The sequence below is a fragment of the Notothenia rossii genome, assembly GCF_949606895.1.
Source record: "Notothenia rossii genome assembly, chromosome: 1".
In the NCBI taxonomy this organism is placed as follows: domain Eukaryota; kingdom Metazoa; phylum Chordata; class Actinopteri; order Perciformes; family Nototheniidae; genus Notothenia; species Notothenia rossii.
The window spans coordinates 4,386,352-4,411,033 of record NC_136912.1 but is presented as its reverse complement, the minus strand read 5'-3'; the positions used below and the strand labels follow the sequence as shown (position 1 = coordinate 4,411,033).

The 24,682-nt window shown below is 40.4% G+C and overlaps 1 protein-coding gene across 1 annotated transcript in view; it reads left to right on the top strand.

Annotated features, from left to right (window-relative positions):
• Window positions 1-22,649, top strand: part of LOC307045217 (uncharacterized protein) — a gene marked incomplete at its 3' end in the record, with an annotated part of 33,769 nt that extends 11,120 nt beyond the window's left edge. The window contains exon 2 of the mRNA XM_079690743.1: window positions 22,268-22,649. Within this exon, the coding sequence (XP_079546869.1) occupies window positions 22,272-22,649 (378 nt within the window). The 5' untranslated portion in view covers window positions 22,268-22,271. The remainder of the gene's footprint in view (window positions 1-22,267) is intronic.
• Between the last annotated feature and the right edge of the window lie 2,033 nt (window positions 22,650-24,682).

Below are 24,682 nucleotides of genomic sequence, written 5' to 3'. Positions count from 1 at the left end.
TACTCCTAAACTACAAATGTCTCTGTTTCATCATTACCAGAAGAAATACAGACAAACAAAACATTCAGTCTTCTTTTAGACCTTCACGCCCCTCTGTAGCAACAAAGGGCAAAGCGCTCCGCATGCATCCAAAGAAGAAACTGCAGCATTCAGGAGTGAGGTTGCCTTGGCCTGGACTCCAGGGATCTCCCATTTTCCCATTACCTGTTTTCTGTCTTTTCCCTGTCACACGTAGGGAACGTCAGACCAGACGATGCTCCTGTCTTCAGGTGGATAACCAAATAACCTTGTTAGACTGCTAACAGCAAAAGTACAGTGGAAATAAAAATAAAAACACAAGAACGTCTTAAGCTTTAAGCCCTTTCTTGCGGAAAAAACATTAACAAATGGCTTTTTGTCGCTGGTCGACGTTGCACTGGCTAAATGCTCCCAAATCATGCTTTCTTCCAAACAAAAAGGAACCAATAATCATTTAGATGCCTTTCTAGAGTATTCTATTCAATTCAAAACCTTTATTTATTCAGGTGAAAACCCATTGAGATCATTGACCTCTTTTTCAATGGTGACCTGCTGAGTACAATAGGGTCTTATATATATTTGTATTATATTAAAACCTCTCCTGCATATGTATTAATGGCAATATTGCTCCTGCCTTCAGGTGGATAAGTGGTGCCACAAAACAACCTTTAATTAAAAAATGTTAAACCTTTTACTAGAAAAAGTACAGTGGAAATACATTTGAAAACACAAGACCGTCTTAAGCACCTTTTTCTATCTGGATAAAAAACAACACTCATAACAAACGGCTTTTTGTCGTCGGTGGACGTTGTTCCCAAATGATGCTGTGTTATAAACTAATTGGAACTAAAACGTTTTAAACTACTAACTAGAAAGAGTGCAGTAAAACGTCTCAACGTCGGAGGTACTTCTTGTCAAAAAATATTGGAAACATACTTTCTAAATTATAAAATATCATTTTAAAGGCATTTGAAAGAGAATGTGTCTCTAGTTTAAAAATACTTCTTATGTTAAAACCTCTCCTGCATATGTATTAATGGCAATATTGCTCCTGCCTTCAGGTGGATAAGTCGTGCCACAAAACAACCTTTCATTAAAAAACCTCTTACTAGAAAAAGTACAGTGGAAATACATTTGAAAACACAGGACCGTCTTACGGCCCGTCCACACTACAGCTTCGACAGCTTCAAAAACGGTTTCCAACGCGTCTGCCCATTCACTTTGAATGGGGTGACGTCACGTTGCCTCGCTTTTCGACGAACTGAATTGTGGGTAGCAGAGCGGGGCTTTCCTGGCGTTTCAGGCTGCAAAAGTTGAGCAATGTTCAAATTTTGAAGCTTCTGAAGGTTTCGGTGGAAGCGTCAGCCAATCAAATCATATGCCACTACAAGCTCTAGCCAATCAAACCGCTGCTTGTGTGTCAGGGGCGGCAGATTCATGTGATTGGTTGTTGGTCGAGCTTCAGACATGCCTGCCGGCAAGCTGTTTTTGAAGCTGTAGTGTGGACGGGCCGTTACAGTAAGCCTCTTTTTCACTGGATAAAAAACACCAAACATTCATAACAAACGGCTTTTTGTCGTCAGTGGACGTTGCACTAAATGTTCCCAAATCATGCTGTCTTCCAAACAAAAAGGAACCAATAATCTTTTAGACGCCTTAGTGGAAAGAGTGCAGTGAAACGAATCTCAAAGTCGGAGGTACTTCTTGTCAAAAAACATTGGAATCACTTTCTAAATGCTAAAATATGGTTTTAAAGGCATTTGAAAGTGAATGTGTCTCTAGATTAAATATATATATTTAAAACCTTTCCTGCATCTGTGTTAATGGCAAAATATGTTGCTATAAAATGAAATATAGTAATGGTGTATGTTACCTCATGCTTCATATGTTCTCAGTTTCCTTTACATATTAAAAACGGCTGCACAGCTAAAGTACAATTGTGTGTTCACTTGTCAAAGAAACATCAGTTTGTCAAGGTCGGCCATCTTGTTTTCTTGACTTTTTGCCATTGTTGACCTGGAACGCTTTGAGGACGAATTGGACATTTCCTCTGCGAAGATCAAACCTTCGGCTTTTAATAGACCGTAGCATTATGTGTGTTGAACTAATATCCACAAATATAAAATACAAATAATTGTAGGAAAGTATGTTAATGAGCATCTTGGGTGAATCTAGCTGTAGCTTTTCAATGTGTATCCCTCTCACACTATGCTATCCCTTCTTTTACGGCAGTACATGCTTAGTACTTCTTTTGCCACTCTATTTGATTTGATTTTGAATTTACGTGTACCTTTGTACATTTTCCGTCCCATGACTGGTTTGTTTTTCATCGTTTTGCATCCGTCTCTCGATGTGAGCCACTCAGAGATGTGACGTAAATCAAGCGTGGTGGTGCCAGGCTCAGCGGGGGGAAACAACATCCTGTGTTCTGGCTTTTATGCAGCAGTGGGGATGAAAGTAGGAGTGAGTCAGCGCGTTGTGGCACCCTTGGGTGAAGCCCAGAGTAAATAAGTCCACTGTGAAACACTGGCAGGGGTCAGGAGAGCACGGATGCGGACAGCCTGTGTTTTGATGAAAATACGAGACCTCACCACCTCGTCTTTTTTGTCTGCCTCAGATGTATAAGACCCATTGATACCCCTTTCTCTTCTGCCACGCTTTAACGTTGGCTACCTCTCTCAGGATAATGGATCTCAGCATGTGGCCGGCTGATTTTATTCATGTCCTCAGACAGTCTGGGGTCTCACTGAGACATTGTACAATTTGAGTTGTTTTTCCCCAAGCCCAATCACTTGATTTCCATTTTTTAATTGGAAACTGCTCTTGTTTTTTTTTTTAGAATAGTGGTGGTGGGGTGATCTTTTTAAAACCTCTTATGGCGTATTTGGCCTAAAAATAGGGACATTTTAGGGTTGAGCCTCAAGAACAAAGTCGTTTTCAAACATTTGAATTTGCATGACATACCAATCAGTCTCGTTTCATGTGTCTTAATGGGTACTACTTTACAACAAGACTACCGTTATAAAAGGGATTACGAATAGTTTAAATTTATTAATTAGGTAGTGAACACTTTATAAGTGATTAATAAGCTTTTATAAGACATGAGATAAACAGGGCAACTGTGACCGGTTGCTTGCCAAATAGTGAGCCCACATGTATCTGTACTGCTAAACCTTATTATAAATGGTAGTAACTCATTAATACATGGTGATTTGTTTCACACTTTTCAATAAGGCTCCCCTTTGGCAGTTCTAAATGTTAGTGCTGTAGCGACTTCAAAATATCGTCGACGACATATTTCCTCGTCGACGCATCGCCACACACACGTGGGTCACCCAAAACAACAACAAGCAGTTCGCAATCGCACTTTAAACACCATGGAGACTGAAACGGCTACCACCTCCTCCTCACAGGATTGCGCACGAAGCCCTGCCAAAAGTCCCCAAACAAAAACATCTCGCCCTAGGTCTTTCAAATTGAATTTATTGAAATCTCCAATATCAACGTAAGAGCTTGTTCGAGGGGTGCTAACACTTAACCATAAACTTTATCGTTTACTTTCTCCGTCTTTATATGTAGATATTACTTTTCTCCGTTAATCTCCGTCACGTTGTTTCCATAGCAACAACAACTTCCTGTCAACAGCGCTACCTATCATAAATAGGAACAGCCCTAGTGTGTTGTGCAGCTTGAGTTCTGTGCACTTCGGTAGGGCTAACTATCTTATAGCTCTCCGTGCGGTTTGTTCGTGCTTGGTTGGTTAGTAGTTAATGTTAGCTACTTAGCTAGCGGCGCCAGCTGTGTGTTAGTTAACGTTTGTCAGCATTTAATGTTGGATGGAATGGTAGCTAGTTTACGTCTGCAGAACACCGCTATCTAGCCGCTACTAACCCGGAACGAACAAACTGCACAGAGAGCTAACTCATGTTGTGGTCGTTTACGAGTCAAACATAACATTAGACTAACGTTAGTCAGCTTATAGTATCAATGTATGTCAACTAACGGAGCCAATCAATGTCCAGGCCAGGGCTGCACGTAAGCTGGTGCACAGTTGTCATGAATTAAGTAATATTTTTTGGTATTTATTTGAGATACATTATGTTTTTTATAAATCGAACAACAGAAAAATAATCGTTAGATTAGTCGACTAATCGATGAAATAATCGCCCGATTAATCGTTTTCAAAATAATCGTTTCCCCCCAGCACGGGGAATCAAGTCAGTGAACAACAGATACCAAGGATGCTGGCTGATGAAGTAAGCTAGGTAGCCAATATAAGGCTTAGTCATCTTGCCAAATAGTGAGCCTGTGTTGATGAATGAAAATGATGTTAGAACTGGTTTATAAATGGTTCTTAATGATTAATAAAGTGTTTACAACCTAATTAATAACCTAATTATAAACAATTTATGAATCCTTTATAAGGGTAGTCTTAATGTCTAGTGGAAAGTTGGTTTGTCGTCTTAAAGGGGTTTTGTGCATGTTAATGGTCTGCAAAGGCTAAAATCCCTGTTTTCACTATGTTACACTCGCGCTTCTATTGGCTAGTGCTCCAACACATTTTACGTGATAGGTTAAGGGGCGGGACATCTCTAAGCGGTTGACCAATCACAACAGAGCCGGCCAGCTAACCAATCAGAGCAGACTGGGCTCTGGTTTCAGACAGGGGTTGAAAAGAGGTGCTGCAGCACAGATATTATGAGAAAAATAAAGAGCTTTTTGAACATTAAAGCATGGAGACATCCGCCTATTCGGCGATCCAGAGATAATTAGATGTGACCACTCGGCTTTTCTGCTGCACACCTTGTTTTATTTGGCTACGCTAGTGATCCTAAGGCTCTTTAAATCTCTAAGTACCTGGTAAAGAAAGCAGGTTAAAGCAAGTCTTGAGAACACTCATAAATAAACAGGGTACATGTGCATCGCTCCATTCACAGTTCAGTGGGCCAAGAAAACACTCTCACTTAATTTAGCTCCCTGCATTCACTCCTTAATGTTCCCACCTGGGGCTCTTCTGCAGAGACGCACATTTCACTGCACACGACCTGCCCCCCCACTGAGGCTCACATACATATGTACCGTGTATATACGTGCAATATCAAGAGAAAATGCCAGGGGGTTGTGTATACTGCATGTTACATGTTATGTTACAGGAAATACATGGCATGTTTAAGATGAAAGCCCCAGCACGTGCACTCCGCTCTGCATCAGCCAAACGGCTCGCTGCACCCGCACTGTGAGGGGGACCCAAGTTCCCATCAGCAAAAACACGTGGGTTTGCTATCCTGGCTCCAAAATGGTGGAATGAGCTCCCCATTGAAATCAGGACAGCAGATAGCTTACACATCTTCCGGCGCAAACTGAAAACTCATCTCTTTAGACTCCACTTCGAGCGATAGAATTGCTAACAAAGCACTTATATACTAACAAAGGACTGGCTTATCTAAAGCCAGTTGAGTAGCACTTGAAATGTTTTGGCTCTATGAAATCTGATGTACTTATATGATTCTGTTTTCTTCACGTTTGTATCTTGTTGGTCGAATGCACTTGTAATGTAATGAACTTCCTGCAAACTGTATGTCTCTAAAGCAGCAGGACATGATTGAAAATAGAACAAACTGTCCTGCACGTGGTGGGATTTCAGATTTGGTGGTTAATACAAAATGTATTTGACCAACATCCTTTCATAAAACATAGAATACTTGTATAAAGATAGTATGCTTGTATATATTATTACAAGACTGCATTGGTCACATCTAATTATCTTTAGAGAACAGACTCATGTTCAAGTCTCCATACTTTAATGTTGAAAAAGCTCTTTTAGTAATAAAAGGAGAAGGTAGCTGTGTGACTAATACCACCTTGTACTAATGGCAAATAAAAAAACACATTTTTAGCAAACTATGTTAAAGATCTTTACCATATTTAAATGCTGATATTTGCTTTTAATACGAGACACTACTGGTAAGTAGAATACAATTGTTGAATATACATCACCATGAAACTTCACCAGCTGATTACTGACAATAAGACAAGTATGTTTGTATCACAAGTATTCAAACAAATCTGAATATGCAAATTAGGCATTCTCCCTTTTAAAGCTTGATAATTAGCAAAACCGAAATCTAAAATTGGATGAAGTCAGGTTCAGATTTAGTGTTTAATTTCGTTGATGTTAACTATATATTTTTTGCTAAGATTTTAAAGGTTAGACCACGTAAAATAATGTAAGACATTAGATAAAGTTCAAATTCATGTTTCATTTCGTTGACATATAAGAGTCCACGTTTTGTCTTTATATCAGAAAATACTGTACAAAACAGCCATAAAAAAAAAACGACTTTCATTATGTTTTTAGGAATACAGTTTGAATTAAATCGGGCTATGAATAATATATGATTGTTTCTTTCCAAAGCATCAATGTCACTTGAGTGTCATTTAAAAAAACAACCTCTTGGATTTTTTGGGAGGCAGTGGCTTGTTAGCGTTCAGCCGCTCCGTGATGGATGCAGCCGTCACAGAGCAGTGAGCGCGGAGGTCAGAGCGATCGGAGGCTGACAGAAAGAGGTCGGCGGCAGTCAGTCAGAACATCAGGAGAGCAGCAGCTCAACCAACACTGGATCCCTTTAATCTCTTCAGAAGTAGACTGAAAGTGACTGTTTGACTAATCTCCAAACTGTCGTAAAATGTATTCTTCTGCCACAGTTGTCTAGCAGGATTTTCAGACTTGGGGACCATTGACGTGTACTTTATTCATATTAGCAATTAAAAACAAAAATATTACTACTACTACTACTACTACTACTACTACTACTACTACTACTACTACTACTCCAACTGCTACTACTACTACTAGTATTACTACTACTACTACTACTACTACTACTACCACTACTAGTATTACTACTAGTATTACTACTACTACTACTACTACTACTACTAGTATTACTACTACTACTACTACTCCTACTACTTCTACTACTACCACTACTACTACTAGTATTACTACTACTACTACTACTACCACTACTACTACTCCTACTACTACTACTACTAGTATTACTACTACTACTACTACTACTACTACTACTACTACTACTACTACTACTACTACTACTAGTATTACTACTACTACTACTACTACTACTACTAATACCACTACTGCTACTACTACTAGTAGTATTACTACTACTACTACTACTACTTCTACTACTACTACTCTTACTACTAGTATTACTACTACTACTAGTATTACTACTACTACTACTACTACTACTACTACTACCAATGCTACTACTACTTCTACTACTACTAGTAGTATTACTACTACTACTACTACTACTACTACTCTTACTACTAGTATTACTACTACTACTACTAGTATTACTACTACTACTACTACTACTAGTATTACTACTACTACTACTACTACTACTACTACTACTACTACTACTCTTACTACTAGTATTACTACTACTAGTAGTATTACTACTACTACAACTACTACTACTACTCTTACTACTAGTATTACTACTACTACTACTACTACTACTACTACTACTACCACTACTACTACTACTACTACTACTACTACTACTACTACTACCACTACTACTACTAGTATTACTACTACTACTACTACTACTACTACTACTACCACTACTGCTACTACTACTAGTATTACTACTACTACTACTACTACTACTACTACTACTACTACTACTACTCTTACTACTAGTATTACTACTACTACTACTACTACTACTACTACTACTACCACTACTACTACTACTACTACTACTACTACTACTACTACCACTACTACTACTAGTATTACTACTACTACTACTACTACTACTACTACTACTACTACTACCACTACTGCTACTACTACTAGTAGTATTACTACTAGTAGTATTACTACTACTACTACTACTACTACTACTACTACTACTACTCTTACTACTAGTATTACTACTACTACTATTACTACTAGTATTACTACTACTACTACTACTACTACTACTACTACCAATGCTACTACTACTACTACTACTTCTACTACTACTAGTAGTATTACTACTACTACTACTACTACTCTTACTACTAGTATTACTACTACTATTACTAGTATTACTACTACTACTACTACAACTACTAGTATTACTACTACTACTACTAGTATTACTACTACTACCACTACTACTGCTACTACTACTCTTACTACTAGTATTACTACTACTACTACTCTTACTACTAGTATTACTACTACTACTACTAGTAGTATTACTACTACTACTACAACTACTACTAGTATTACTACTACTACTACTACTACCACTACTACTACTAGTACTACTACTAGTATTACTACTACTACTACTACTACTACTACTACTCTTACTACTAGTATTACTACTACTACTAGTAGTATTACTACTACTACTACAACAACTACTACTACTACTAGTATTACTACTACTACTACTACTACCACTACTACTACTAGTACTACTACTAGTATTACTACTACTACTAATAATACTACTACTACTACTACTACTACTACTCCTACTACTACTAGTATTACTACTACTACTACTACTACTACTACTACTACTACTACTACTACTACTACTACTAGTATCACTACTACTACTACTACTACTCCTACTACTACTAGTATCACTACTACTACTACTACTACTAATAATACTTATACTACTACTACTACTACTAGTAGTAGTAGTATTACTACTACTATTACTACTCCTACTCCTACTCCTACTCCTACTACTACTACTACTACTACTACAGGGTTGCCAACTTTGGGTAACTGGCTGGAGTGAGATTTTGATATCATGGGTTTAATTACGCATATGCACACTAAATGACTGCTATCGTGTCAGCAGCAGGACCTTATATATAAGATATATATACAATATATACAAATACACAATGTTGGACACAGAGTATAAAGGGCACAAAGTTCCATTCACTAATGAAAGTCAAACACATGTTTGTTTCCACTGTTTTATTGCGTGCCTGTCGCAAAGTTTTAACAATTTTGCACAAAACCCAGAACATGAGTCTATTCTGCGTTCTAGAGATGATTGGAAGTGACCGATGCACTCTTGTAATAATGTATACAAGCTATCAACTATCTTTATACAAGTGTTCTATGTTTTATGAAAGGACGTAGTCAGTTATTGGTCAAATATTATTAACCACAAAACTTGAAATACCACCACATGCAGGACAGTTTGTTGTACTTTAAATCATCTCCTGCTCCTTTAGAGACATACAGTTTGTAGAAAGTTATATAATTTCAGCTTCAAAATGATATCAGCATTATATGAACATGAGCATGAGCATACATCATTTCAAGAAGGTAAAATAAGCAACAGACTAAGTGCAATAACATAATATAACTGTACACAACAGATAACCCCAGGAAATGAGACACAATAAATAAATACAATCAAAAAATAAAACAATACAAAATAGAGACCAATAAAAGAGGGATATTGCTAATTAAAATGTGAAATGAACCTTTGAGAAATTGACTGACAAATGCAGCTGTCCAAACATCATCAATTATACAGAAAGCAATCTAAAAGGACCAAACTGCAAACTCTCAGTGAGTTCAGCCGACGGCCTGAGTCTTGAGCTGTATCTGTAAAATACATCTAAATGCCTTTTTTCCTGGATCTGTGAAGTGAACATATCAGTTTTCCACACACAGTCAAAGCATTTGAAAGTGTGCATGTGCTGGTCATAGCACAGTGATAAAATCCTTTGGCACCATGGAGCATATCTCCTGATTGGCTGCTGACAGCGCTGTCAGCCGGCGGGACAGTCAATCACAGGATGGCAGCAGAGGAGGTACAAAAAAAAAAGTACTTTAGCTGACGTGGCTGTTTCCAGCGCCGGTGCTGAGAGTGCTAAAGCAGTGAACAGAAAACACCTTCCCTTTTCCATTGCATACACAGTTAGTTTGTGTGTTCTTTATTTTATTGTTGTTGTTTATGGTTAAACACGTCAACACTTGCCGTACACATATGAAGCCATTTGGTAAAAGGCTGTTTAATTAAATGGTCTATATTAAGAGCATCTTTAATAGCAGCAAACAATTATAATGTTTGTAACCGGAGCTTCACTGCTTTCTGTTTTTTGTAGTATTGCATGTGACTCCTTCCCCTGAGTGTATTTATATCTGCTGGCTAGCTAATTGCTGTCGCTGCACTGCGCTAACCCACCGTTCCCTCAGGTTAGAACTGCTAGCTTGTCAGCACTACTGCAGTTGTTTGGGCTGTTAGCATCCTGAGCTACTAGCCGCCAGCTCAGCCTTCCTTATGTTGAGAGCTGTGTGGATACAAGCTCAGACTCTAAATGCTCTGAATGGCTCCATGTTAAAGTTTGCAGGCGTGCTAATTAGACCCTCCAGAAAAACGCGGGCTAAAATCCTTGATTATGCGATTAAACATGCGGGGTTTTTATGTGATTTTATGCGGTGAAATTGCGGAAAGTTGCTAAATATGCGGGGGAAAAGAATAACAATTTTTTTAAATATTGGGCTGTCTTATTTATTCTCTCTCACACACAACCTGCCACTAACGTTAAACCCCTTTACTATTCAACTAAACACATTCAATGTTTATTATTGGAAAAGCAATTGGGCTATTTTAATCTCACACACACACACACACACACTTCCCCGCCTCATTCTGTTTTCATTTACTCGTTCGTTATCTGACCAGCTTCAATCTTGTAGGCTACTCACCTCGTTTCTTGTAGCCCTCGAAAGGGTTTTGGAGGTTGATGCCTCGTGAACGTGAGTTGTTTGTCTTTCTTGTCCGCAGCAGCAGAAAGCATTTTCGAATGTTTGAATGAATCAAAGTGGGTCGTCACCGTCGATTTTCTCTTATACTCCAACACACAGTTGCACGGGGTGCAGAATAGTTTCCCCCCACTTTTTGCCCGGTCTTTAGTAGAAACGTTCGTCGGTAAATGAGATGGATTAGATATTTTCATCTTGGTGTTTTCTCTCTCGTGTGAGCTCCACACGTTCACTCTATACAGTGTTGTTTACATTCTGTGATGCGCGAGCTGAGTTAACTTTTTTTTTTCTCAACTTTGTGTGGAAAAATGCGGTGATTATGCGGCCTTTTGATAAATATGCGGCCTTTTAAAAATCTGCGCCATTTTGCTAATTATGCGGTAAATTCTGCGATCGCAGAATCGCGTTTTTCTGGAGGGTCTAGCTAATAAACATTTTGTAAGGTAAATCTGCCACTGTAAGAGAAGGTTTGCATTATGGTCAAATGCTATTGTGTTGCTAGGCTAGCAAGTTGCTACTGGTCACAAGTGTGCCATCGTTTAACAACGCGTGGTACGTGCTTTTGAGTCAAATATAAAGTGTCTAGATGGAAAGATTAACAACTTTGTGACAATATTGAGAACTCAGGTCTAAGCTAAAGCTAACCTCGATAAAGGTATTGTACATTAATCCCTGATCTCACTACTTTCTTGATTTTTTAGTATTTAATTTTTTATTTATATGATAATTTGTTTTAAAAACTGGGGGAGTATTGTAACTTAGTTAGCTAGTATATCATTGGTTAAAAAAGTAAATAATGTATGTGGAGGTGGAAGGTATTTGTCAACCTCATTGTAGTGAACAGCACCAGCTTTTTAACAGTTGTAATAAATAAAAGAAAAATAATTAGGTCTCCCAACGACTACACCTCAGAGACTCATTCATATTTAATGTCAAGCTCAAGCAATTCTTCATGTTTCTTGTATTTTCTCACAATTAACAAGTAATAATGTGGGGCTTATTGGTGAAATAGGACAGTAGCAGGATCGTCATGTTAGATACAAAGTAATTGGCTTAAAAATGTCAGTGTGTCGTAGCCTACCATGTGCAAAGCAACCTTAATGACCTAGTCCTATGTGACCTGAAAGTCGCTGACTTCGCTATTTATCATGTCTTTAGTACTTTTTTCCTCAGGGACACGTTTGATTGTGTGAGGAAAAGATGTGGGCAGGAGCATGGCTGCAATGTAAGCTAACATGTAATTAGCTAACGTAGCCAATTAGCTAGCCAGCAGACTAAGTCGTGCTGTCTTAATTGGTCTCAGTGTGCAAATAATGATCCAATAAAAGAGATTATGTACATGTTATTATTCCAGCCTACGGCCCTTGGGTCATTCTGGGCATTATTGAGGCTCTGTGGCGCAACTGGAACCAGTCAGTCCTCATTGTTGGCTGTGGGGCTGATTCAGCATGTTTAACAGCTTTGGAGGCTCTTGCACTGTAATACCTTGAATTATGAGTAAATTTCACATTTACTATTCCATGTTATTATGTGAAAAGAAAAGGGAATTCTGCGATATAGGAACAAATATTTCATCCTGCTCCATTCATTTAGTTGACCTGCACACATACATGTTAATATATTTAACAATCCGGACTCAAATATGTATATATGTTCATTTAACTCATTTAATCAATTTTTTGTTTTAACAGCTACTTACCTGTATATCATTTTAATTGTATCTTTCATTTTGGTGATCTTGTGTGAATCTGTACTGTACTTTACTCTGTTGCTGCTTAAGCTCCTGAATTTCCCCACGGGATTAATAAATGCCCATTTTATCTCATCTAATCTCTCATCTTAGTGCTATATTGATTATCTTTTTGCCGTGAACGCATTGATAGTATGAGTGTTGTGCTATATTGTGCCGGTGGGCTCCATGCTTTCAGGATTATCAACGTTTCTCTGAAGCATTATCTCCTAAAGATGCTGTCCTGCACTCAAATGCAGCTTCAAGTCAAACATCCTCTCTCGAACTGACACAAGCAAAAAAAAAAACGTCACCAGTCAGCTTTGCCGCTGCTGAATTCCCACTTCTTTCTGTATTGATGAAAAGGTGTTTTTCCCGGTGAATTTAGATAAATGATGGCCTAAGTAGCTGCTTCGAGGGCAGGAAAACGGTTTACTCATCCACTTTCCCCGGACAGATTTCCCCGCCGCCGCCCAGGGATTCAGTTCAGCGACCTTCCAATCCAAACCCTGCTTCTGTGACTTTGAGGCATTACTCCATGTTTCTCATCTCTGTCCTTCTGAAATGCACCAAACCAAAGCTCCCTTTTTGCTTCTCTGAAACAGCTGTGCACACATTGTTAGTCACGCACATTGAACTGGTATTGCTGCCATTGTGTGTTTTGTTTTGTAGAGCCAGCTTAAAGGATGAACAATGAAATACACTCAAAGTTTGAATTTGTTCACAATAACAAATTCAGTGTGAGTCATGTGTACTTTTAGTTTACTGTAGTTTAGTGGGCTGATTTGATTTAGTGGCTGTTCATCTCTGTCCGGTTGGAACTGTAGGGTTCTGACGTCAGTGATGTATCTCTGCTCGGCAGGATAAATGTTTATTCAGTAAAGCGGGGGCACCACAGATGGATGGGGTAAACGTTTTCTGTTGATAACATAAAGTAATGTGTTTTCTTTATCGCAAGTTTTCAGGATATTGGAATAAAACTCATGCAGTGCTAATTTTCAGTTTCATATTTGTCTTTTGTGTCTCTACTTTAAAGAGTCCTCTCCTGCTGATGTTCAGGTGTATATCAGTATGTAGTGTCTCTACTTTAAAGAGTCCTCTCCAGCTGATATTTAGGTGTATATCAGTATGTAATGTCTCTACTTTAAAGAGTCCTCTCGTGCTGATGTTCAGGTGTATATCAGTATGTAGTGTCTCTACTTTAAAGAGTCCTCTGCTGCTGATGTTCAGGTGTATATCAGTATGTAGTGTCTCTACTTTAAAGAGTCCTCTGCTGCTGATGTTCAGGTGTATATCAGTATGTAGTGTCTCTACTTTAAAGAGTCCTCTCCGGCTGATGTTCAGGTGTATATCAGTATGTAGTGTCTCTACTTTAAAGAGTCCTCTCCTGCTGATGTTCAGGTGTATATCAGTATGTAGTGTCTCTACTTTAAAGAGTCCTCTCCGGCTGATGTTCAGGTGTATATCAGTATGTAGTGTCTCTACTTTAAAGAGTCCTCTCCTGCTGATGTTCAGGTGTATATCAGTATTTAGTGTCTCTACTTTAAAGAGTCCTCTCCGGCTGATGTTCAGGTGTATATCAGTATGTAGTGTCTCTACTTTAAAGAGTCCTCTCCGGCTGATGTTCAGGTGTATATCAGTATGTAGTGTCTCTACTTTAAAGAGTCCTCTCCTGCTGATGTTCAGGTGTATATCAGTATGTAGTGTCTCTACTTTAAAGAGTCCTCTCCGGCTGATGTTCAGGTGTATATCAGTATGTAGTGTCTCTACTTTAAAGAGTCCTCTCCGGCTGATGTTCAGGTGTATATCAGTATGTAGTGTCTCTACTTTAAAGAGTCCTCTCCTGCTGATGTTCAGGTGTATATCAGTATGTAGTGTCTCTACTTTAAAGAGTCCTCTCCTGCTGATGTTCAGGTGTATATCAGTATGTAGTGTCTCTACTTTAAAAAGTCCTCTCCGGCTGATGTTCAGGTGTATATCAGTATGTAGTGTCTCTACTTTAAAGAGTCCTCTCCTGCTGATGTTCAGGTGTATATCAGTATGTAGTGTCTCTACTTTAAAGAGTCCTCTCCGGCTGATGTTCAGGTGTATATCAGTATGTAGTGTCTCTACTTTAAAGAGTCCTCTCCTGCTGATGTTCAGGTGTATATCAGTATGTAGTGTCTCTACTTTAAAGAGTCCTCTCCTGCTGATGTTCAGGTGTATATCAGTATGTAGTGTCCCTACTTTAAAGAGTCCTCTCCTGCTGATGTTCAGGTGTATATCAGTATGTAGTGTCTCTACATGTCTTCATGCTTTAATATTCAAAAAGCTCTTTATTTTTCTCATACTGCCTGTGCAGCAGCACCTCTTTTCACCCTCTGTCTGAAACCAGAGCCCAGTCTGCTCTGATTGGTTAGCTGGCCGGCTCTGTTGGGATTCGTCAACCGCTTAGAGATGTCCCGCCCCTTAGCCTATAGAGTACAATATGTTCGAGCACTAGCCAATAGGAGCGTTAGTGTTACATATTGACGTCACTATGTAAAATGGAGGCATTTCAGGTAGGAATAATGCCAAAAAAGCACAATAGGGCCTCTTTAAATGTAAAATGTCATACATTTTACAAATCACTGCATATCAATTTTATCAAACTTCCAGATCAATACAAACCTCCCAAGTGTATTGCTTAGAATAAAGCAATTCTTTTTAACATTACGTTTGTGCATGAAATGCTGATAAGCAATTGAGGACTTATATAAGGCTTTTTTTTTTTTAAATCAAGGACAAATCTACAGATGAAAATAGAAAAAGTGTAGGAAAAAGATAGTGATATCAGATAAATAGCTGACTCTGCAATTTATTATCATAAAAAAACTATAAATGCTGTTGAACCACTGTTAGAAGGATTGTTTGTATTCTGGTAACAAACATTTTCATACAACCTCCTCAGTGATATCAGAACTGCTGAAAGGCAGAGCTTTGATTCTTGTTCTGTCGATCCATAGTAAAGCTTTAGTAATTCCCTGCTAAGCCAGAGGAGCAGAAGTCTTCCTGTCTCTTTTGCCATCAATGCCCGGGAGTGAAAGACAGAGACACACTGACTGACAGTGAGAAAGGATTTTGCTTCATCTGCATGAATCTCAGTAATTAGCCATTCCTCTACTCATCTCTCATGTCCCCTAATCTCTCACCCTCTTTCTCCCTCATCCTGCCCTCTTCTGCTGCCTTTTGTAAGTCTCCATCAAACCACTGTGCCTTTGGGTGAATATATTTGTGCAGAGATGACATATTTTTTCAAAGCAAACCCAGAAGATAGCATTGCAAATGGTCCCTAGGCAAGAAGCAATGTGATTTATTTGTATTGGATTTGGGAATATTACATAAAAAAGTTATTAATACTTACACGTAGGATATTCTCCACATACTTTATGATTTTGTAAGCATAAATGCAATCACCATATTTAAAAAGCTAACGTTAGGCTATAAAGGAACTGCAGCACGGTCACATGCCTTCACCTCACCATCGCTAAGCTAAAGGCGGCTAATCTTGGGCTATAAAGGAACTACAGCACGGTCACATGACTTCACGTCACCACCACTAACCTAAAGGCAGCTAATCTTGGGCTATAAAGGAACTACAGCACGGTCACATGACTTCACGTCATCAACGCTAAGCTAAAGGCGGCTAATGTTGGGCTCTAAAGGAACTACAGCACGGTCACATGACTTCACGTCATCAACGCTAAGCTAAAGGCGGCTAATCTTGGGCTATAAAGGAACTACAGCATGGTCACATGACTTCACGTCATCAACGCTAAGCTAAAAGTGGCTAATGTTGGGCTATAAAGGAACTACAGCACGGTCACATGACTTCACGTCACCACCACTAAGCTAAAGGCGGCTAATGTTGCACTATAAAGGAACTACAGCACGGTCACATGACTTCACGTCACCACCGCTAAGCTAAAGGCGGCTAATCTTTGGCTATAAAGGAACTACAGCACGGTCACATGACTTCACGTCACCACCGCTAAGCTAAAGGCGGCTAATCTTTGGCTATAAAGGAACTACAGCACGGTCACATGACTTCACGTCACCACCGCTAAGCTAAAGGCGGCTAATCTTTGGCTATAAAGGAACTACAGCACGGTCACATGACTTCACGTCACCACCACTAAGCTAAAGGCGGCTAATGTTGCACTATAAAGGAACTACAGCACGGTCACATGACTTCACGTCACCACTGCTAAGCTAAAGGTGGCTAATGTTGGGCTATAAAGGAACTACAGCATGGTCACTTGACTTCACGTCATCAACGCTAAGCTAAAGGCGGCTAATGTTGGCCTATAAAGGAACTACAGCACGGTCACATGACTTCACGTCACCACCGCTAATCTAAAGGTGGCTAATGTTGGGCTATAAAGGAACTACAGCACGGTCATATGACTTCACGTCACCACCGCTAATCTAAAGGTGGCTAATGTTGGGCTATAAAGGAACTACAGCATGGTCACATGACTTCACGTCACCAACGCTAAGCTAAAGGTGGCTAATGTTGCATTATTAAGGAACTACAGCACGCTCACATGACTTCACGTCACCAACGCTAAGCTAAAGGTGGCTAACGATGGGCGGGATGATGTTTAGTCGTCTCATTTAGACAATTGTGAGCAACCGCCATTTTTAAATCTAGCAGTGGGGTATTTACTGACATATTTTATGTCGTAGAACAACATTTAATAATCTCTTCAGCTTGTTTTAAGCACAGACCTTACTAGCGAACAAAAAGTGCCAACATGCTGACTCATATCCAGGTTTTAGGGACTCATTCCTGCACCATTCTTAGTTGCCCACAGTTAATATTGGATATTGTGGATCAAAACTTTTAAATCCTTTCAGCTTGTGTTAACAATATACCTTATTTCAGGACTCTAACCAAAAACACTTTTAAAAAACGTTGAATTTGAGGCGAGGGAACAGGAAGTGGTAAAATGCTGACAGACTAATTTCGGGGTTTTAAGACTCATTCCTGTCTTCTACATGACTGTCTTCTTACCTCATGTTTCCACCCACAAATGCTCTCATATATCCGTCCATCTTCCTCCCTGTCTCCCCTCAATATCTCCCCCCTCTTAAGTCTTCTGTCCTCTGAGTTAGTCCACTACTTTTCCCTTGCCCCATGTTGTGTGCATGCTCCTGAGTTGATGTGTTCTCTGCTACCACCGCTAATACAACTAGACCTGTGTTATTCGAGCCCTGCGGCACACACACACACACACACACACGCACGCACGCACGCACGCACGCACGCACGCACGCACGCACGCACGCACGCACGCACGCACACACACACACACACACACACACACACACACACACACACCCTCAATCACTCAACATACTCCTTACCATAGCAGTATGGCTCATCATTGTACCTGCAGTGTGTGAGCGTAAATCTGTGTGTGTGCGCCTGTCTCTGTGAATTAGTTTTCGCTTTACACCATGTCAGGGAGAAATAATGTGTAATGCACCCTCAGCAGATATCTGGTGGGGCAAAACTGGTGTTTACAATACGTCTGTATGCACAAACACACACATTCACACACGCACACACACACACACACACACACACACACACACACACACACACACACACACTAGCCAGGGGCGCTTCTTTTTTTGCAATTACCTAGAAAAAATTAAAATGCCAGGTTAGCGTCATTACTCTTTTGCAGGCGTTTAATTGAGAGTGTTTCCCCTTTAATCTCCCCGCCCTCACATCTTTCTGTTCTCTGTTTCTCTTCATTCCTCTCATTGTTGTGCGCCCACTCTCCATGTGGATTCATGTTTGTCCTCTTTGCTCACTCCTTTTTCTTCTTGACTAATTGGAAGGGGAAATTGGTTTTTTTTTCTCTACCCTCAGGTTTTTAAGAGACCAAAGACCAGAGCTGCCTTTAGAAAAAATGAAATCTTAGTCAGGAAAAATGAATTTACATCCTGGCAGAGTTTCCTGCCAGAGCAAGTGAAGTTAATCAATGCAAACCACACTGAACTGAAGAGGTACAGGAACTCAAATGTATATCTGAAGATGTATAGACATTAATTTCTAGATGGAAAGTCGAGGAAGTCACAAAAAAAACCATCTTATCTTTTAACATACCAGACATTTTATTGTGTGTTCTGACTTTTAGTTTCACTACATTAAATATCATTAAGCAGACTCTTTTATTCAAAGCGCAATGAACCAAAGAAACCTGCAAGTACATTGTTTTGGATAAGTCAAGCATTTTAAAGAGCTTGTTTTCTCGCTTGATGTGGAATAACCTGACCGTAAGCTTATCCCTGTTTTACCAGTTAATAAAGCTATTTGAGTATTATACAAACCATTGATAATGCTCGTTATCTGTCAGCCCTATTGACAGCAAAAATGCAATTGCAAAAATAAAAACTTTGCCATTGCTACAGTGATACTGAGCATCGGCACTGAAAGTAAATCATGCAGTGCAGAGTTATCTAATAAGAACGTAATTCTGGTACCAGAAGAAATGGTCGAAGGCATCTTGTGTCCCTGTGGCCCTATACTCCCTAAATGTATGAAAACAGCACAATAATTCATTAAATCTCATATTTTCTTTAACATACAATGAGGAATACATCAGTTATATTCAAAGAGATGCCTTTTCCAACCGTACATGCCCATTAAATAATATATTACGGTAATTATGGATGGGCTCCTGACGATATTCTCCTTTTCAAACACGGCTGAAGTGGAGTGGATTATGGGAACTTATCTGTTTATGTTGTTTTTCATTATACTGCTTATGCAAAATTTGAAATAGTCATTATCTGTAGAAGCAGCTTTCCCTCTCACTGAGTATTATCCCTTAGTACATTTTTTTATGGATGTTATACTATTCTTTTACTGTTGACTTAAAGGTGGGGTATAGGTAATTTTGGAGAAACCAGCTCGAGTGCGCTAGAATTTGAAAATACACAGCCTGAAAAAATCTGCCACTTCCTCACAGAGCCCCTCCTCCAACACACACGAATGCGCACAAGACCAATGAGGGCACGAGATAAGTGCACAGATGACAGGCAGGTAGGCCATCCAGTGACTTTAGCCGGGCCGGCTCAGATGATTGGTCGTGCTTTTTACAGTGCCACGGCTTCCACAGATGACATCTTTGTCAAAGCACTTCAGATATTCATTGCTCTCGGGATGTTAAGAGCATTCCATGGAATATAACAAAAAATGGTTTCTCAAACTTACCTACCCCTACCCCACCTTTAACATTGGATTTGATTTACCGACAACTCCTTTTCTCACAATATTCACTTTCAAACCCCCCATGTTCCTCTCCAAATCCCTCACTATAATTCTCCTCAGCTGTTACCTCTTTCTCCAGAGCCTCCCTTTTATATTAGTCTTTCTCCAGCCTTCGTTTACTCCATATCATTTCCTTCCTCAAATATACTCTTTGAACTGTTTCCTTCCTGAGTGTCCCTCTCTACTTTTAGTTGAAGTTGCAGCCTCCCTCTGATTGATTAACAGAGTCAGGAACAGACAACAAGAAATATGTTTGGTGCAACCTGCAGTAGATCAGATAATTAACATATTGACTTTTTTATTTTCATTAGTTTCCTGCTGTTTGTTTCTTTCCTCCGCAAAGTCCACCAACAATCCAAAAATAAATCCAACAGCTTATTCATTATGAGTTTTATTATAACCAGAGGAATGAAGCTGATATGATGAAACACTCATTTCCCGGTTTACTCCACAGACACCACTTCAGACTTTTTTTTTTATGGATTTATCCGTTTTGTATCTGTGAGCAGCTTTTTCATTAAAGGGTGTCACTTTTGGTTCTGTCATTTTACAATTCTATTAAATCTGACTTTGTACTTAAACTTGCCATCTCCCAAGATACGTTTTTTTAAAGGTTTTGAAGGTTTACGGGGATGCTCTGTGTTGTGCACAAGTTACAATAAGGACGTTGTACTTTTATACTTAATTCCTTTTCGATTTTTGACCAATGCCAAACACATTTCCAATCAAAATCAAAGTAGGGAGGTGGAGGGGTGTATGAGTAGGTTTACCAAATACAATTGTCATGTCTCGTGAGCAATGAATATTCAACGGTGATTTAAACATGGATGCAGTACCTAACAAACCTTGCGCGATTAACTTGAGTTACCGTAATTTTTAGACTATAAGCCGCACTGGACTATAAACCGCAGTGCAATAGTAGCTACAGAACATGTGCTGTGTAAACTGTACTGTATCACATAGCGTTTCAGATACACACACTTTTCAACTTTCAAACTTAAACGCTGCGCTCCCAGCGCACGTACCGGCAGTGATCTACAGCAGTGGTTTTCAACCAGTGGTACGGGGACAAACTGTCTCGCTCTCGTAATGTCTGTCTGTCTTGCTCTCGTTCTGTCTCTCGTACCACTCTCGGTTGCACTTTTACTTTTGCGCGCTACCTGTCTCACTCTTTTCCGGCTTCCAGCTTTTCCTACTGGAGCCCGCCGCTTAAAGGTGGGGGGCGCGGACCGGCCATAGAGCCCATAGAGTTAAAGGTGGTGGACTGTAACCTGTAAAATCCATAGATCTAGGAGGTCCCCTAGTGGCCGTTAGCTGTAAAATCCATAGATTTAGGAGGTCCCCTAGTGGCCGTTAGCTGTAAAAATCCATAGATTTAGGAGGTCCCCTAGTGGCCGTTAGCTGTACAATCCATAGATTTAGGAGGTCCCCTAGTGGCCGTTAGCTGTAAAAATACATAGATTTAGGAGGTCCCCTAGTGGCCGTTAGCTGTAAAAATCCATAGATTAGCCGCACCGTTATATAAGCCGTAGCGTCGAAAAATGGGAAAAAAGGCGCGGCTTATAGTCCGAAAATTACGGTACTTAACTGCCTATTTTTCCCTGAAGCCTGATCTTTTGCCAAACCTTTACCTTTAAGTAGTTAACTTGCCTTAACATAAGTTTCACTTGCCCCATGTAGACTGCCTTTTTCTGCCTGATTTACCTAGCATTCTCCTTAGCTTTTCGCTAGTTGGATGTAACTGTTTTGTTCAGCAACACCATCCTGTACTGAGCACTACCAAAGACGATTGTTATTGGTGTAAAGGAATGGACACCAACATGCTTTTTCCACAAGTAATACCATGTTTCTGTAACACTACATACATTCTGTTCATCGTATATTGACTCAACGTCGGTGTTGGGGAAATATTTTCCTAGGCCCATAACTTTGACCCAGTTTATCAGTCTGTACCGCCCTCACTGAGCACAGGACTTCAACCTTGGGCTGCCGTGCTCTCTGTGTTTTGTCTCCCTGTTCCTGCCTGTTGGCGTCAGCTGATAGAGGTGTTATAGTGCTTTGCCTTGTTATGCACAATGTTGATTATTCTCTCAGAACCAGCTAAATACATGGGTCTGGGGTAGAGATCTTCAGAACATGTGAATTCTCCGACCATTAACTTCATAATAAACCATCAGTGTTTGCCATCAAAGTTTCTGCTCTCCTCGTGTCTCTCTGAGTCTCGTCTCCATTGCTTCAGACGTTTCCATCACATTCGGTCACTCTGGGAACGAATGTTTGTCACACAGCTTAAACAGAAGGTTTATGTTACGATGTTATTCTGCCCCATACCCCTATATCCTCTCTCATCGTTCCCAATCTCTTCTCCCTCCAGCTCCATGCTGTCCCCCCTCTATCCGGACCATGGCGGCTCGGCGGTGTGGCCCCAGCCTTCTTCCTGCACCTCTTCCTCTCAGGTCCTCCAGAGGCCACTGCGATGCCGCCCTCCCCCGATCAGCGGGAGCAGCGTGGGCCCCAACCCCACCTACTACCACGCCGTCTATGACGTGCGAGTGGATCAGTACAGAGATGTGCCGTTCAGCGGGGGGGTCCGGTCCGGGCGTGGCTCCTTGTCCCTGGTCTCCAGCAGCACCGACCCCACAGTGCCGCTGGTCCGGAGGAGGGGAGGCGTGGTGGACTACCGGGATGTCATCATGGCCCACCAGGCGCACAAGCTGCACAACACCCCGCAAGCCAGGAGGAAAGAGTGGGAGTGAGTACAGTTCACTTTTTAATGTTGGGAAATGAGTTAGGAAGGGGAGGGGGTGTGTTGTTGTTTGTGGTTCTGGAGTCTCCTGCCGTGGTCCTTCACATACTTCCATACTTAACATTTTCGATTTAGCCGATTTGAGATACAGCATTGGACAAATTGATGATGCCATTGGTCAAAATAGCTTGACCAACCTGTCCTATAGGGCTTGCTCAAGTTATACTATGACTGACATTTCTCTCTGAATGTATTCATAGAGCTTTTGTGTCTCTGGTTGCGGCATGGTATCAGCCAGCCAGAGTGCTTTCCTTCCACCTGGTTGTAAAGGAACATTTACATCCTTCTATCTGCCTCTCACACCCCCCACCCCCTTTCCCACTTCCTGTTTCCCCATCAACACATAATTAATTATCCTGCACAACTACTATCTCTTATATTCAAAGTATTTTAGCTTACCTCTTACTTTATTAGCATAGCGCTCTGTACTGGTTGCCTAGAGACAGATGAAGAGCCATAAAACATAATGACTATTGTTCAACACTAATTGCGTTAATGATATCTGGGATCTAGCACTCCTAACAAGGTGCCAGTTCAGACATTATTATTAAATACATGGTGTCATGGTAGTGCTGCAAATGAGGGTCTTATTAAGTTGCATGTCAAGTAGAAGCAATAAAAGAAGTCTGGCAATAAGCACTTTGATATGTGATTTTTCAAAGCAGCTCCAAATGGTTGAAAATGCTCCTGCAACTCAAAGACAAGAACAGATTGGATGAAGCAACACTATTACTCAAGAGAAGCCATTTCAGAATGTGTTCTTTAGCTTTATCTCCATTTCAATACAAGGATGCAGAGCAGAGGAAAAGTTTGACGGTAGTGTGGAGTCAGAACTGGAGGCTATAAGATTCATTGCAAGATCAATACGTCATGTCCAAATAGTGTTTGAGCTTTTAGTAAAAACTTGATTGAAAGCTAAGAAAATCAATCCCTTAGTTTCTGTATTGAGTGTACGTCTCTGATGGACAGCATGGGAAGATACAACACAAGCTGTTTTCTGTCAATCACATTGAGACTGCAAGAAAAAGTCTTAAACAGCATTTAAGATTTTGTTTTGCCTCTCTCAGCCCTTTAAAGGACCCATGCCATGCTTTTCTGGTTATCACCCGTCCCCTTGTGTGTCATGAAGTTTGTTCTGCATGTAAACGGTCTGCAGAGTCACAAACCCTCAAAGTACAGCCTGTAGCGAGTAAAACTCTAACACAGAGAAGACCTGTCTGTGCTGCCCCAGAACCTTCCTGCTTCTTGGGTTCTGTGACGTGTGAACACCCAGATCAACAACAAATGACCGGATTGGCCCAAATGGACCAATCGGTGGAGCACCTCACACACCAGGACCCCTTGGCTAACTAACAGGGAGTCCCATTGACTCGCATAGAGCTCCCTGAACGCTGGAAATAGACGAGTTGGGATGGCGGAGAAATGCTCTCCGCAGACCCATTCTCTCAGCGTTATAAACCTTTTTCTTTCTCAATATCAAGCCACACTTATTGTTTTTACTTCGGCTGTGAGTGTTTGTGTGTGCTCAAGATGAATTGAACTTGTTCTCGCTGTATCGCCGACCCGGAAACCTGTCCGCTCCTCGAAGCAGCGGCGAGCAGCGGCGAGCAGCGGCGAGCAGCAACGTCCCGACCAATCAGAGCACACTGGGCTCACAGGGAGGGGGGGGGGGGGGGGGGGGGGGGGCAGGAGCTCCAACAAGGCGTTTAGGACAGAGAGTGAATACACATACTATACAGAGATGCTGTAGAAACCAATGTGAGTTTGGAATATTGCACAGTATAAATCTATTCTAGTAGACCTCAACCATGTAAATGATCAGTAGAAATGGCCATGACATAGGACCTTTAAAGCTGACCCATACACTGAGTAAATGTTCTACTTAACTATTTATTTTCCGTTTGAATGATGTAGTGAAATTGGTTGTATTCTAAGGACTGACATTTTTTAGATTCAAACAAATATAATCTGGCTTTTAATGCA